Here is a 13,460-nt window from a genome sequence, read left to right as displayed (position 1 = left end):
GAGGGTGCTAAGTGTTTCGCAAGATTCAACATTGGGAAAGTTGATTATATAGTTGCTTAGTGTATCATATTTTGTATCTTGTTCAATCTCAATGTTAAAATGAGCGTGTTGTCGAAAAAATCATGCTCTGGAAACTTTGCAATCTACATTGGCCGGGACAAATTATGGCGCATTACTTAGCTAGACATTTATAGTTGACTTACTGATGATATAAGTACATTGTGCTTATTCTATGATACACTCTATGAAATGGTTCTATCTCAAATAAACAACTAGAAATTTACTTTTTGTTCCGCTGTCTCGAAACACTCTTGACTATTGTAGACAAAATTTACTTTGAGGAACATATGATCCTGAGTTTATCACCACTCTTTGTATCAATATTAGGTAACATACATGTCACATATGGACGGAGCTTACCCTTGAAACTACCATATGATCCTGAGTTTGTCGCCACTTTTGTCATTGCTATTTCACTTGTGGGATGTATTTGTACCATGAGCTATTCCTCTTATGGTAATGAAAAAGTGCCATTTCCTTTTCAGGATGATCTAGGGAGTGAAGTGATGGCTCCAGATAATCAGAATGTGCCTTCAAAGTCTGGCACAAACACAGATCCATGTCTTCCTCGGCAGTCTTCTTCCGCCTCCTCCAGGAGTGCTCTCGAGAGTTATGTCGAGCAGCATACACAACCAAATGTTGATGTTGAAAATTTTCCTGCACAGTCTTCATCATCTACTTCTTTAAGTTCAGTCAAGAAATTCGCGGAGATAGCAGCAATCCAGGAGTCATGTATGCGTGCATTGATTGACCCAGACCAGGAACTTGCCTTGAGACTATGGAATCAGTCCCTTGAGGATATGAAGAATCACTATGCTCCTGATGTTGAGAAGGCATTATCTGGGGAACATCAGCCGACTACAAATGCTCCTGGAAATGGAGGAATTTCCGTTGTTTCTCAAATCCAAGATTCTAGCGGCGGACTGGGCAATATCCACAATTCTGGCCGTGTAGTATCCATTGAGGTCGATTCCCTTCTTGAGCAGATCAAGCATCCAATGGACCCTCATATGAGGCTTATTTATATCAAGGGTCACATACCTGCTATCAGGTGCACATAACTAATGATATCCTCAAGTTCATTATTACTCTATATGTCCATAAGGTTATTTATCATGTCGTGTTATGTCTTCCTTGAAGTGCTTGCAACCTTATATTGCTAAATCACCATTTACCCTTTGGTGTACTGGAAATGCAGTGTTGACCCAATTGGGAGCCGCTTTATACTGAAGAAACTTGACACGGCAACTACTGGAGAGATAATTATGCTCTATAACGAAATAATGCCCCACATCCACACACTGATCATTAATGTCTTTGCCAATAGTGTGATTCACAAGGTTTCTTACTCAGATACTCGATATTTGTAGAGCCTTTGATAATGTTGGGCTAGTCAAGCCGAAACGCATGTACTTACATTTTGTTTTTTATCAGCTTCTTGATTATGGACCAGCAGTCTACACTAGGAAGCTCGTTGGTAATCTGTTGGGGCATGTGTTAAACCTAAGCCTTCAGCTCTATGGTTGTCGAGTGATCCAGAAGGTAAACTGAACACTATGCCTTCTCTAACATTTCAGGTTGGGAAGAATTAAAGCGTGTCTGTGGATTGCAAGGTTGTGATTTTTGATTTAGGAGGCTGTAATGTTCATATAAGTTAGACTATAATTTAATTATGTTATTCTCTTAGTAGTGTGCTCTTTATCTTAGATTTTTTCGAAATGGGGATTAAAAACCCCGGCTTCTGCATCATGATGATGCACACGGCCTTTTATTAATAAGTTACGAGTACAAAATTTAAAACATCTCACGCATCGCCCAACATTGATACAAGAATCAACCAGTGGAAAACAGAAAACAAAGAATGACTACACATCAACGTAGCCTCCTATTATGCCGCCAGCCAACCTGACACAACATATCCTGAGCGACCATCTAGAGGCATGTGCATCCAGAAGCCATAGCATCCCGCTGCTCCTCCGGTGACAGTAGAGCCCACGGCTGAACCCAATGTGACACCATATGGATAACCTGCAAAAAGTAAAAAGATTGTTTTTTGTTAAAGATAATATCATTCCTCACTTTCCATATAGACCAACATAAGGCAGAAACCCCAATACGGATAAAATCCTTAGATTGTCTATCAACTCCATTTAACCAATTATCAAACATATTCGTAATATTGGTTGGAGGTGGAAGATTCATACGTGAAATTAACCGTACGCCATAGAAGTTTATCTAAAGGGAATTTATGAAGAGGTGTTCAATAGTCTCGTTCTCTCCACAAAAAGCACATTTTGTACATCCATTCCATTTTTGTTTAGTTAAATTATCTTTGGTAAGCAAAACCTTATTACTCAGAAACCACATAAATATTTTAATCTTAAGAGAAACCTTAACTTCCCATAGATACTTTCTAAAAAAAAAGTGTGTGGTTATTCATAAGATCCTCATACATAGATTTCATCATAAACAGGCCACCGGTTGTCAAACTCCAAACAAAACGATCTTTCTCTCCATTTAAATTAACCATCATAAGTTTTTGGCATAACTGTAACCATAAAGTCCATTTGTTACCTACCAAAAACCCTCTGAAACTGTTACTTAGAGGTGTTTGGGCTAACACATGGGCTACCGTTATATTCTTGTGATGCACAATATTATATAACGATGGATATTGCTGAGGTAACGAAATTCTTCCTAACCAAGTGTCTTCCCAAAACGAGCAGTTGCTCCATTACCAACTTTGAAACATCCTCTAGTAAAAAAATCGTTCTTAACCCCCATCAATCCCTTCCAAAAGGGAGAATCCGTGGGCTTAGCTTTCACCTCATATAAGGTCATTTTTCTTAGATATTTATTTTGTAGCAATTCTTGCCACACCCCATCCTCATTAAGAAGTTTATAAAGCCACTAAACCAATAAACATCTATTTTTTAGTTCGAGAACCTCAATGCCTAAGCCCCCTTGTTCCTTGGGTCGGCAGACTATATTCCATTTTGCAAGCCTATATTTTCTCTTATTTTCATCGGACTGCCAAAAATATCTAGACCAATAGAAGTTCAGTCGTTTCCTTACCCCAACAGGTATCTCTAGAAAGGACAACATAAACATAGGTAAGCTTGTTAAAACTGAATTGATAAGGACAAGTCTATCCCCATAGGAGAGTAACTTACCTTTCCAACATCCCAATTTAGTTTCAAACCGCGTCTTCACTGGATACCAATCAGAATTTCTGAGTTTTCTGTAATGGATAGGAATACCTAAGTACCTAAAGGGTAGGGAGCCAGTATCACATCCAAATATCGTCTTATACTGATCAGCCTCATCCTTTGCCTTACCAAAAAAATCTCGCTTTTGTGGAAATTAATTTGAAGTCCTCAGAGCTCTTCAAACAACATAGAATTAACTTCATATTAACAACTTTCACTAGGTCATGCTCCAAAAATAAGATTGTATCATCGGCATATTGTAATATAGAGATGCCACCCTCAACAAGATGAGGGATAAAAGCAGACTTTATCACTTTATCATATGACTTTTCAAAATCAATGTTAAATAAAACCCCATCCATTTTCTTAGTTTGCAACTCATGAATGGTTTCATGAAGAATGATCACCCCTTCTAAAATATTTCTACCAGGCATAAAAGCAGACTGTGTTGGTTTTATAACTCTTGGGACAATCCCCGTTATCCGATTTGTACCCACTTTAGTAAAAAAATTGAAACACACATTAAGTAAACAAATTGGTCTATACTGTTGTATTTGAACCGCATCCTCTTTCTTGGGTAATAATGTGATTACGCCAAAATTCAGTTTATAAAGAGGCAAATCCCCATTAGTGAACTGATTAAAAAGCATCATCAAATCATCTTTTATTACCACCCAATTTTCTTGATAAAACTCCGCCAAGAAACCATCAGACCCGGGAGGTTTATTATGTTCCATTTGTGAAATCGCCTCAAATACCTCTTCCTTCGAAAAGGGAGCTGTTAAAATCTCATTTTCAACAGCTAAAATATGAGGAATATCCTGCACTTCGTCCTCTACTAAAGAAATACCAGTTGTCATCGGTGCCCCAAATACTTCTTATAAAATTCAGTATTATAGACCTTCAAATTATCTTCACCAACAATGGTACATTCTTGTTGTTCTAGTTGATTTTTTTTTCTTTTTTCGATGCTTCCCATTTGCAATCAAATGGAAGTATCTCGTATTGTTACCCTTCTTGAATATGTTTACTCTTTGAGCCCATTTAGACTCCTCTTCTCTTCTTAGTTTATTTAGATCATCATTTGACTTTTTAAGAACTGCCCTTTCTACCAAAGTCAAGGTATTTGTTTCAGCTTTCACATCTAAATGATCAATAATACCTAGTAATCTCTCTTTTTATTTTTTATACTTCCCGCTTTGATTTTTTGCCCATCCTTTAAGAAATTTTTGTATGTGTCTTAGCTTATTCAACTAAATATCCATCGGATTCAAGCCAACCATAACCGACTTCCACTCTTTTTCAATCATATCAAAAAAACCTTCTTGTCACAACCAATGCAATTCGAAAGAGAGTTTTGGATTATTACCCAAGTGTGCATTCACCCCTGAATCAATAAGAATCGGTGTATGATCAGAATCCGCCCTTGTCAATGCACGAACAGTGACCAAGGGAAATTTTTGTTCCTAAGAGATGGAAGCTAAAACTTTATCTAACTTCTCATAAGTTGGTTCTTCTCGACGACTCGCCCACGTAAACTGTCTCCCCAATAAAGCAATCTCACGCAGGTTTAAATGTTCAATGATTGCATTAAAGACAAAAGGCCAATGAGCCTTGAAATTATCATTATTTTCTCTTCTCTTTTCCGTATAATATTGAAATCACCACCTACCAACATAGGTAATGTTTCATCCTCACATGTTCGCATTAATTTCGCCAAAATTCAGCTTTATGTGTGTCTTGGACAGCCCCATAGATCGGCACTAAAATCAATTCAAAACCATCTCTTTTACATTTAATATGGAGCTTTACACAGAAATCTCATGTACTCACTTTTAACACCTCAAGAGTATCTGAATTTATTCCAACTAAAATGCCTCCAGATCGACCATGAGGTGGTAAACAGAACCAAGAAAATTTGTACCCCGCAGCGAAGTTGATTCAAAAAAGGAATAGAGAAATTAGATCTTCCAGTCTCCAACAAGGCTACAAAATCTAATTTATGCTCTCTAATTGCCTCTTTGACAAATAAATGCTTAGCAGTATCACCAAAACCTCTAGGATTCCAATTTATTCCTTTTAGATTCTGCATGAAGAAAACTATTTTTTCTCCTCCTAGTGCTTTTTCGAATATTAGCAGTATCATATATTTTTCTAGACCCAGTCTTCTTTTCCTTTACTACCGCTTTATATGTTTCAATTGATCATCTAAGTCCAGTGGGATGCCCTCATTCTCAATTAAATCCTCACACGAAGTAGACACTTCTGACATTACAAGAGTCGAAGCACCTTCTTCCTTATTCACATTCTCCTCCATATTTTTTTGTAAAATCGTTAAAATTCGTTCCTCTTCTAACAACTGAATTCCCTTAATAGATTTTACTACCTCCCCTTTGGATTGCCCTAAAGATATTCCCAAACGATCCGCCTTACGAATAATTTCCGAATCAGGTATATTATAACAATAGAATACTTTGGAGGTAAAAGCTTACCTGTATTAGATGAAACATCCATCATTTGTGCATTCAACATTGCCTTCTCCATTTGGGGCATGTCCACTCCAGACTGGCAACCCAACCTACTACTAGTACTCACATCCAATGAGGCCTTAGGAATTTCCCCAAAAGCAATAACCTCCTCCATGGTAGGTCGAGCTGACATATTTTCAGATGAGCAATCCATTAGAGATAGAGAAAACAGAGACTTGGCATTATTTGGTGAAACACAAGAAGAACCTGAAGACTTACCATCAGCCCTAGGAGATGAGACAATCCCCATCGAATCCTGAAGACCCATGTTAGTAGGCCCCTCCCTCGTAGTCATCAACACCTTATTCGTAATATCCCCCTTAGCTTGTTCCAATGAACTAACCATGGTAGACTTCAAAACCGAACCTGCGGCACAACAATCATCTTCATCATGTAAAAAGTTGCAAGTAAAATCTGACCCAAAATGCCCAACATTACCCACACTATAACCAATTCTATTTTTTTTATTATTAGACATGCCCTTGTCTACTGAAAAACCATGCACGGATGATCCTGCAGCAGAGCCAATCATTGGCACATGATTGCCACTGACAGCTTTGTCCGGACCTGGCCCTCCAACATCAGGCGTCGGGATCCTTTATCTTAGGGCATCTCCAGTGGCGCGACGCATTTCGGACGTTCAAACGGACGCGTCGTGTCCGTTTGCGTCGGGCCAAATGGTCGAAATCGTCCGGGCGTCCGTTTGCGACGGGGTGGCTCCAGCGGCACGACGCATAATTTTTTTTCATTCATAGGCCATAATTTACATGAATTTTTTTTTTAAAAGCCAGAAAGGCGTGCTAATACGTGTTGTCTACTGGTCCTCGTCGCTGACGAGGTCAATCAGCTGCGGCGTCGGCCATGGAAGCTTGTACGCCAGTGGTGGAGGAGGTACAGCCGCACGGGCAGGAGGCTGTGGCCAGGGATCCCAGGCTGGAGCAGCAGGCGGAGCGCGGATGTTGGAACGCGTCGGCATGGCCGGAGGAGTCGCCGGCCTCCCCTGCGCGAGCGCTGACTCGCGGAGCTGGATTGCGAGCCCGTCCCACAAAGCGAGCTCGTCCTGCTCGCTGTTGGCCAGTGCCATGGCAATGGCCTCCTCCTCGGAGATGTCCGGCGGCTGTGTCTCCGGATCCTACGTCGACCCGCCGTCGTCCTGGTCGTACTGCGCTATGGTCACGTTCTCGTCCTCATCGCCGTCCTCGTCCTCGTGGTCGCACGCTCGCGGAAGCCGAGGCACGCCATTAACGCGGCCCTGCAAAGGCTGCAGCGCGCCGCCCGAAAGTAATGCCGCGGAAGACGAAGCAGTTGTGCCGCTGCCAGGCGGGCCCGGTGGAGAAGCGAGCGGACACTTTGCGCGTCCGCCGAGCGTCCGCAGAGACGCAAACCTGGCGCATATTTGGCCCAGGTTTGCGTCTCCGCGGACGGCCCGGTCACTTTGCGTCGCCCCGCTGGAGGTGGTTTCAGACGCATTTCCGGTCACGGCGGACACAAACGGTCGCTCAGCGTCCGTTTGCCGCTGGAGATGCCCATAGATAGCTTCTGCTGTAAATATCATGTCTTCTCAAATGCATAAATTAGTTTAAGTTGATTATGGTTTGTCCTAGTTAAGTTTGTACCATGATATATAGCTGTGTTGTTTCGTAGCGAGCTTGATCACTAATAATATCTCTTCCTTCAGGCTTTTGAAGTAGCCGACACTGATCAGAAGATAGAGATGGCCAAGGAGCTTGGTAGCAACCTGCTGAAATGTGCTTGTGACCAACATGCAATTCACGCCATTCAGAAATGCATAGAGTTTGTGCCACCACATCATATCCAATTCGTCTATAGAAGCTTATGTGGGAAGGTCAAGATGCTATCCTCCCATACTTTTGGATACCATGTCATTCAGGTTGTTAGATTGGACATCGCATTTGTGGGTGCTTCCTACCTTTTGACATTTGTTTGTATTTGTTCATTACTTATCCCTTTCGTCCTTGTGAATTTCCCAGAAAGCGTTGGAGTTCTGCAAGGATCCGCAAATGAAGCATGCGATTGTCACGGAGATTCTCGAATCTGTCAACGAGCTGTCGGTAGACCCATATGGAAACTTTGTTGTCCAGGTAAAAGTGTGGAGTGATTTGCAATTGATGACAAATAACCCCTCAGCGGAACGAAGACTTGACCTCTCTGTTTTACGGGCATATTGCAGTACATTGTGGAGCACGGAGAGCCCCATGAAAGACAAATTATTGTGCTGAAATTCGATGGGCGGGTTATGGAGATGAGCCACCAGAAGCACTCTTGTAAGGTCATCGAGAAATGCCTAATCCACGGCAGCTACATGGACCGCAAGCGGATCATAGTTGAGATTCTCTGCGCCGCGGGTGGCACAACTGCCGATCATCTACTGGTCTGCCTCTTGAGATCTTACCATCCATGACTCTTACGACATGCCTAGTAAGATGTACATGACTAATCTTGTGTGGTTGCGTCATGTCGCAGAGTATGATGGTCCACGAATATGCCAACTTTGTGATACAGAGGATGCTTGAGGTGGCGCTGGAGTGGCAGGTCGACGTGATTGTGAAGCTGGTGAGGCGTCACGAGGCCATGCTGGCCAAGTACCCCCACGGCAGGGACGTGATAGCGCAGGTCGACAAGGTCGTCAATGCCAGGGCGGGGCTCCCCGGCTCCGTTGCACCAGCACCACCCCAGTCCCCCTAGCTGTGGCCTCTCTCTTTGCCTGTGTCCATTCTTCATTCCAGAAGCTGCGGTGGTTCGCAGAAACTAAACTCTGTTGTTTCCGTGTAATAAGGGGAGAAGTAAACTACAGCTTCCGCTGGTCTTAAGACTTGTCAGGTCTGTCGTCTATTTTTTTTTTTGTTGCGAATAACAGGTCTGTCGTCTATGTATGCGACTATGCACTATTTCGTCAGAAATCAATAAGTTTCAGACTTCTAAATTGTTGGTTCCTTTCATCTTGCATGCATGCTTTGATTTTCTCGAGTTAGCTTAAAAACATGCTCAATAAATGTAGCTGCAGTCCATCCAGGTTTTGGATTCAGAAGTATATAAAGCTATTGATAGAGATCCATAGATCATTCAGGCCGTGGTGGGCAGAATGTGATGAGGTATCGGTTTGCCTTGCAGCGGTTGAGGCTGGAGGCGTCGTCGAAGGCGTAGCTGTATGCCTTGGGGCAGATGGCCTTGAACAGGTGCGAGAATATGGTGGGCTTGCACGCCGCCGGCGTCCCGTACTCCCCCGTGCAGCAGTACTTGTCGCCGCCCATGGCCCGGCACGCGCTCCGGCACCCCGCCACCTTCCCTTCCCGGTCCCTCACCTCCAGCGCCGACGGGCAGCACACGTTCAGGTCTGCCCCGCACGATGCCACGCCGCATCCGCGTCCTCCGCCAACCGGCGTCATGGACACCGGCGCGTTGAACCCGTCAACCAGGCTCACGTCGTAGAAGTGCATCGGCGACTGCCGGGTACCGAGAGTCATCTCCACCACCGTGGCGGGTATGGCGCCGCCGGCGCCAGCGCAGCGGAGGACGCCGCCACAGTCTCCAGTGGCACAGCTGCCAAGGCCGCGGGAGTCGAATGAGCAGCCGCGGCGAGGCCACACGCGGCCTGACCACCCCACCGGCACGTCGAAGGTGGTCTCCTCGCCGGTGCCGAGGTGGAAGCCGCCTGACTGCGGCGTCGCGTGGCCGGCGGTGGCGAGAATGCCCGGCCACACCGATTCCGCGCAGTTGTTCACTATGATGAGATGTATGCGACCATCTGCTGCCGCGGCCGCTGCAAAATATCAAACAAATCAAGCCTCTACAAGAACAGCACCTTAGTAGGTAGGTACCAATTCTGCACTGATGAAGAGCTAGAGGATGGTGTTTGCTTACGAGTTGTAGTGATCTCCATGCAGATGATGACACCGATGAGGACGAAGAGCTTAGGGGAGGCCATGGCGTGTGTGTTTGGCTCTGAGCTGGAACTTGGGAGTAGATCAGGGAGTGTAGTGGTCTTAAGTAGTATAGTCATATGCAAATTAAAATTGCAAAGCAAGATATATCAGATTTGACAGTTGAACAAATCGTTAAGTAGTACCCCTGTTACTTTGTTCCTGCAGGAACCTTTACTTTTCCTCCTTTCTTTGTCTCTTCGATGCCTGAAGCAAATAAAAATATAAGCTAGCTCCAGTGCATGCTCAAGTAGCTAGATAGGCTTGTGGATAAACTGTTTCTAAAGTTCCAATGGAACTAGGAAATGCAAATCTCAACTTCAAACTATTTATGCAGGTGCGTGGTCTCGGAAGATTAATTCTTCAGGCTCGCTGCTAGCTCAACCTCATTAGTGAGCGAGCTAGTGGTTCTATCTCCTGTAGCCGACAATCAGTTCAGAGATAGAGCAGAGTCTAAAGGTATATGTTCCCCTGCAAATACCAACCTTTTTTTCCTTTCATCATCGTCTTCTCTTTTGGGGATTGCTCTCTTCTTCCCCAGGATCTATTCCTTCCTTGTGATTTGGGTTTCTTGCTTTAGTTTCACCTACTTGTCTACTTGATGTGTTGTTGGTTTGGATAATTAATGAAAAGAATGAGCAGTAGGCCCAGTTCACGACCATATCGGAATCTCAGTTCCGTCCCTTTTGCTTTGTCATGTCTATCTAATGAAGGTGCGCGCGTTTCACAGTAGTATCAACTTTATTCATCGCAAAATATAATTAACCATGTAATGTTCAGTAGTCGCGCTTTCCAAATCAGAAAGGCAAACTCTTACAGTGATTTTACTGGCGCTGATGATGAGTTCCGTTTGCTTTAATTCCTTCTGGTTGAAAAAGGGAAAACCGTGATTTACACAAAAAGATTCAACTCTGAAGATACAGTTCAGTTATATCAAATCAGTGGTTCTGGTTTATAATGATAGATACATATTACAAAACACAATTATGGAATTATCCACAAAAGGTAGCACAGTAGTGAATCTAGAAATCTAGAGTCAATAAGCACGCACAACACAAATACATATGCGTACCGTTTGTCGGATTGAACACAAGCAGTAAGGAAATTTGTCGGATTAGCTACAGTGCAGTTGAGAAGTAATTACAATCCTGAATGGTATCAATCAGCTTAATTAACTAATTTGATCAGTTAATATGTTGTGGTGGGACTTGTATGTGTGTGGGGGGGGGGGGGGGGTTGTTTATGTATCTTCATTTTTCCTGTGCTGTTGGCGTGCCAAATAAGCGGCGACTGACCGCTGCCCTGTTGTTAACTGTACTGTCACCGTCAGTGATCTCAAATGGAATCACTGAAATCGGACTCCCCTGCATCTGGCCAGTAGTACTGTAGTTGTAATGATGATGATAATGATTCATGGATGATGGATCATTCTGCAAACTTGTGTCAAGTGCTTTCATCATCTTAAAGCACTCCTCGGCCTCGTCGTCCTACATAAATTTTAACTCTTACACGATCAATTAAGTGTCCAATAGGAATCGACTAGTTGTGTTAAGATGTTGCGAATACCAATTTACCTGTTGGCATAGTTGAGGAGCAATGAGATGGGCATGATCCTGAAGTATGGCCACACACCTGAGTGCAGCGGTGGCAAGCATAGAGGCGTCAAATCGGAGAAAAGAGGGATCTGCATTCACGTCAAAAATCAACTACCCATATGTAATTAAGAAAAATCGATGAAGGAAAGTAAAGAATCAAAAGAGAACCAGTAAAATGAGTTGATTGATGATCAATTAACATATCCGGGATCAAATGGATGGTTCAGGAAATTCTAATGAAGCGACACAGTCTAACCATATATATGATCATAGTGGCATGGTCGTTCCATACAAAACTACTAGAGGCCATTTTCAATATCTCAGTATCAAGCTAGAATGGCTTTAATTTTTAAGACAGGAAAACCTCATCCTTTGGTGCACGTACACTAACGGATGAAGCTCAAACTTCTCTCCAACTAACCTATTTAAGCTTTTTAGAACACAAAGTTCGAGTATTTGAGTTACCTGAAAGAGATCGGAGGAGGAGGCTGGTGCAATTTGAAGCGGTGGTGGGGAGGGGGAGGAGGTCGAGGTAGGAGCAGGGCGTGACGCAGGCGAGACGCCATTCGAGCGCCTTGAGCAGCGCCAGCTCCATGTCCCGGATCGCCGACGCCCGGAACGAATGACTCATTACCTCCTCCATCTGCATCACGCATTCACGCATCATATGATTTTCCATGCATGCCGATCGACGAAATGCATTAACTAACCTTGGGAATTCAGATTTATAGATCTATATATATATATGCATCCCGAGAGTAATCACACGGTGCTTGTGATGGAATGTAAAAGGGGTCGATCGGATCCGGCCAGTACTATAACATGTACAGACACGAGTGCACGCACGTACCTGTAGATCGTGCAGGGACGGTATGCTGACCTCGTCCAGCTTGCATGCGACAGAAAGGCACGCCACGCTCAGCAGTTCCACCATCCACACCTCCCAACTCTGCAATGACATCAGTTTAGTTGAATCAGCAAAAACAATTCCCCCATAAAATTAGCAAAATGTAGCTTAAAAAAAGGAATTGTAGATGATAATTGTGGGACTAACGAGATTGCAGTGTATGGACAAGAAGCGATCGAGGTAGTTGACTGCGTTGAAGGCCGTCGCCGCCGCCAGCCCCAGGCGGCCGAATGCCTGCAGAATGTAGGTGTTGAAACAGCGACAATTAGAGCCAGTAAAGAACCAAATCGACAAATTAAGGAGATTGAAACTCCAAATGCACGCAGTTAAGGCCAGATATCCTCCCAACTTAACATACAGTACGTACGTAGATGATGTAGCGCACGGCTTTGGACCTGGCGCCGGACACTCCGGCGCCATGCTGGTGGCCATGGTCGAGGAGACGGTGGAGGTAGCCCGTCGATCGCGCCGGCGCGTAGCATCTCTCCCTGGACTTGTGCTCCATCACAAGGTTCAGATCAACCGCCTGATGCGCGTGATCGCCATCATCTTTTGATCCGGCGCCGGATGATGGTGAGATGGGCGCCGTAGGTGGTGGTGTTGAGTCGTCGGCGAAAGGGTCTTCGTCGCAGTAGAGGAGGAGGCTCTCTTCGTCGTCGACATCCATCTCTCCGGCCGGCTAGCTGCACATGCATGCATGCACAGGGCGGCACTGTGTCTGTGTCAGTGTCCTGTAAATATAGGGAGGAGCTAGCTAACTAGCGAGGAGCCGACGAAGAAGACGATCTTGTACCTAGGAGCAGCAGGGAGTTAATGGAGTTGGATACGCGTGTATCGGGCAAATGGGGAATGCACGTACGCACGTAGTGGATGGTGCCTGCCTTAAAAACCGCACGGTGTGACGTGGCCGGCCACCACCGGATGTGTGGGGTCGTTAATGCATGCACGCCTGCTTTCTCTCACTTGCAGGCAGATCAAAAAAAAAAAAAATTCAGTCAGCTAAAGAATAGCAGCGTGATCGATATTACAGAAACAGCGGGTGGGGCACTCTCAATCGATTGAGAAAATCACAGTAGCTTAATTCTCGGTGGAGTGATATCATCACCATAATATTGTACAGTTTAGATTGATATCATCGCCATAATATTGTATTAGATCAAAAAAAAATCCCCGGTGAATATTGTTTCGTAGGTGTGCACCATTTCTCTCTGTTACAATCC

At 44.1% G+C, this 13,460-nt stretch overlaps 4 protein-coding genes across 4 annotated transcripts; 2 read left to right on the top strand and 2 right to left on the bottom strand.

Annotated features, from left to right (window-relative positions):
- Positions 1 to 566: 566 nt before the first annotated feature.
- On the top strand, positions 567 to 1,687 carry LOC127347417 (uncharacterized). Its single transcript, XM_051373608.2, has 4 exons — positions 567 to 1,111; positions 1,259 to 1,400; positions 1,495 to 1,537; positions 1,638 to 1,687. Exons 1-4 carry the CDS (start codon positions 567 to 569, stop codon positions 1,685 to 1,687), a joined length of 780 nt encoding a protein of 259 aa, XP_051229568.2.
- Positions 1,688 to 6,879: 5,192 nt separating this feature from the next.
- Positions 6,880 to 8,672, top strand: LOC127347418 (pumilio homolog 1-like). The gene is made up of 5 exons (XM_051373609.2): positions 6,880 to 6,969; positions 7,476 to 7,688; positions 7,789 to 7,899; positions 7,989 to 8,189; positions 8,282 to 8,672. Exons 1-5 carry the CDS (start codon positions 6,880 to 6,882, stop codon positions 8,501 to 8,503), a joined length of 837 nt encoding a protein of 278 aa, XP_051229569.1. The 3' UTR covers positions 8,504 to 8,672.
- Positions 8,673 to 8,786: 114 nt separating this feature from the next.
- On the bottom strand, positions 8,787 to 10,101 carry LOC127294647 (thaumatin-like protein). Its single transcript, XM_051324508.2, has 2 exons — positions 9,680 to 10,101; positions 8,787 to 9,578 (listed from the first exon to the last, which is right to left on the bottom strand). The coding sequence occupies exons 1-2, from the start codon at positions 9,816 to 9,818 to the stop codon at positions 8,878 to 8,880; spliced, it is 840 nt and encodes a 279-aa protein (XP_051180468.1). The 5' UTR covers positions 9,819 to 10,101; the 3' UTR covers positions 8,787 to 8,877.
- Positions 10,102 to 10,835: 734 nt separating this feature from the next.
- On the bottom strand, positions 10,836 to 13,003 carry LOC127348782 (putative cyclin-D7-1). Its single transcript, XM_051374688.2, has 6 exons — positions 12,608 to 13,003; positions 12,388 to 12,474; positions 12,184 to 12,282; positions 11,799 to 11,976; positions 11,313 to 11,422; positions 10,836 to 11,225 (listed from the first exon to the last, which is right to left on the bottom strand). The coding sequence occupies exons 1-6, from the start codon at positions 12,905 to 12,907 to the stop codon at positions 10,989 to 10,991; spliced, it is 1,011 nt and encodes a 336-aa protein (XP_051230648.1). The 5' UTR covers positions 12,908 to 13,003; the 3' UTR covers positions 10,836 to 10,988.
- Between the last annotated feature and the right edge of the window lie 457 nt (positions 13,004 to 13,460).

The sequence above is a fragment of the Lolium perenne genome, chromosome 4, assembly GCF_019359855.2.
Source record: "Lolium perenne isolate Kyuss_39 chromosome 4, Kyuss_2.0, whole genome shotgun sequence".
Lineage (NCBI taxonomy): Eukaryota > Viridiplantae > Streptophyta > Magnoliopsida > Poales > Poaceae > Lolium > Lolium perenne.
The sequence above is the reverse complement of the archived record's forward strand: the minus strand, read 5'-3'. Positions and strand labels throughout refer to the sequence as shown.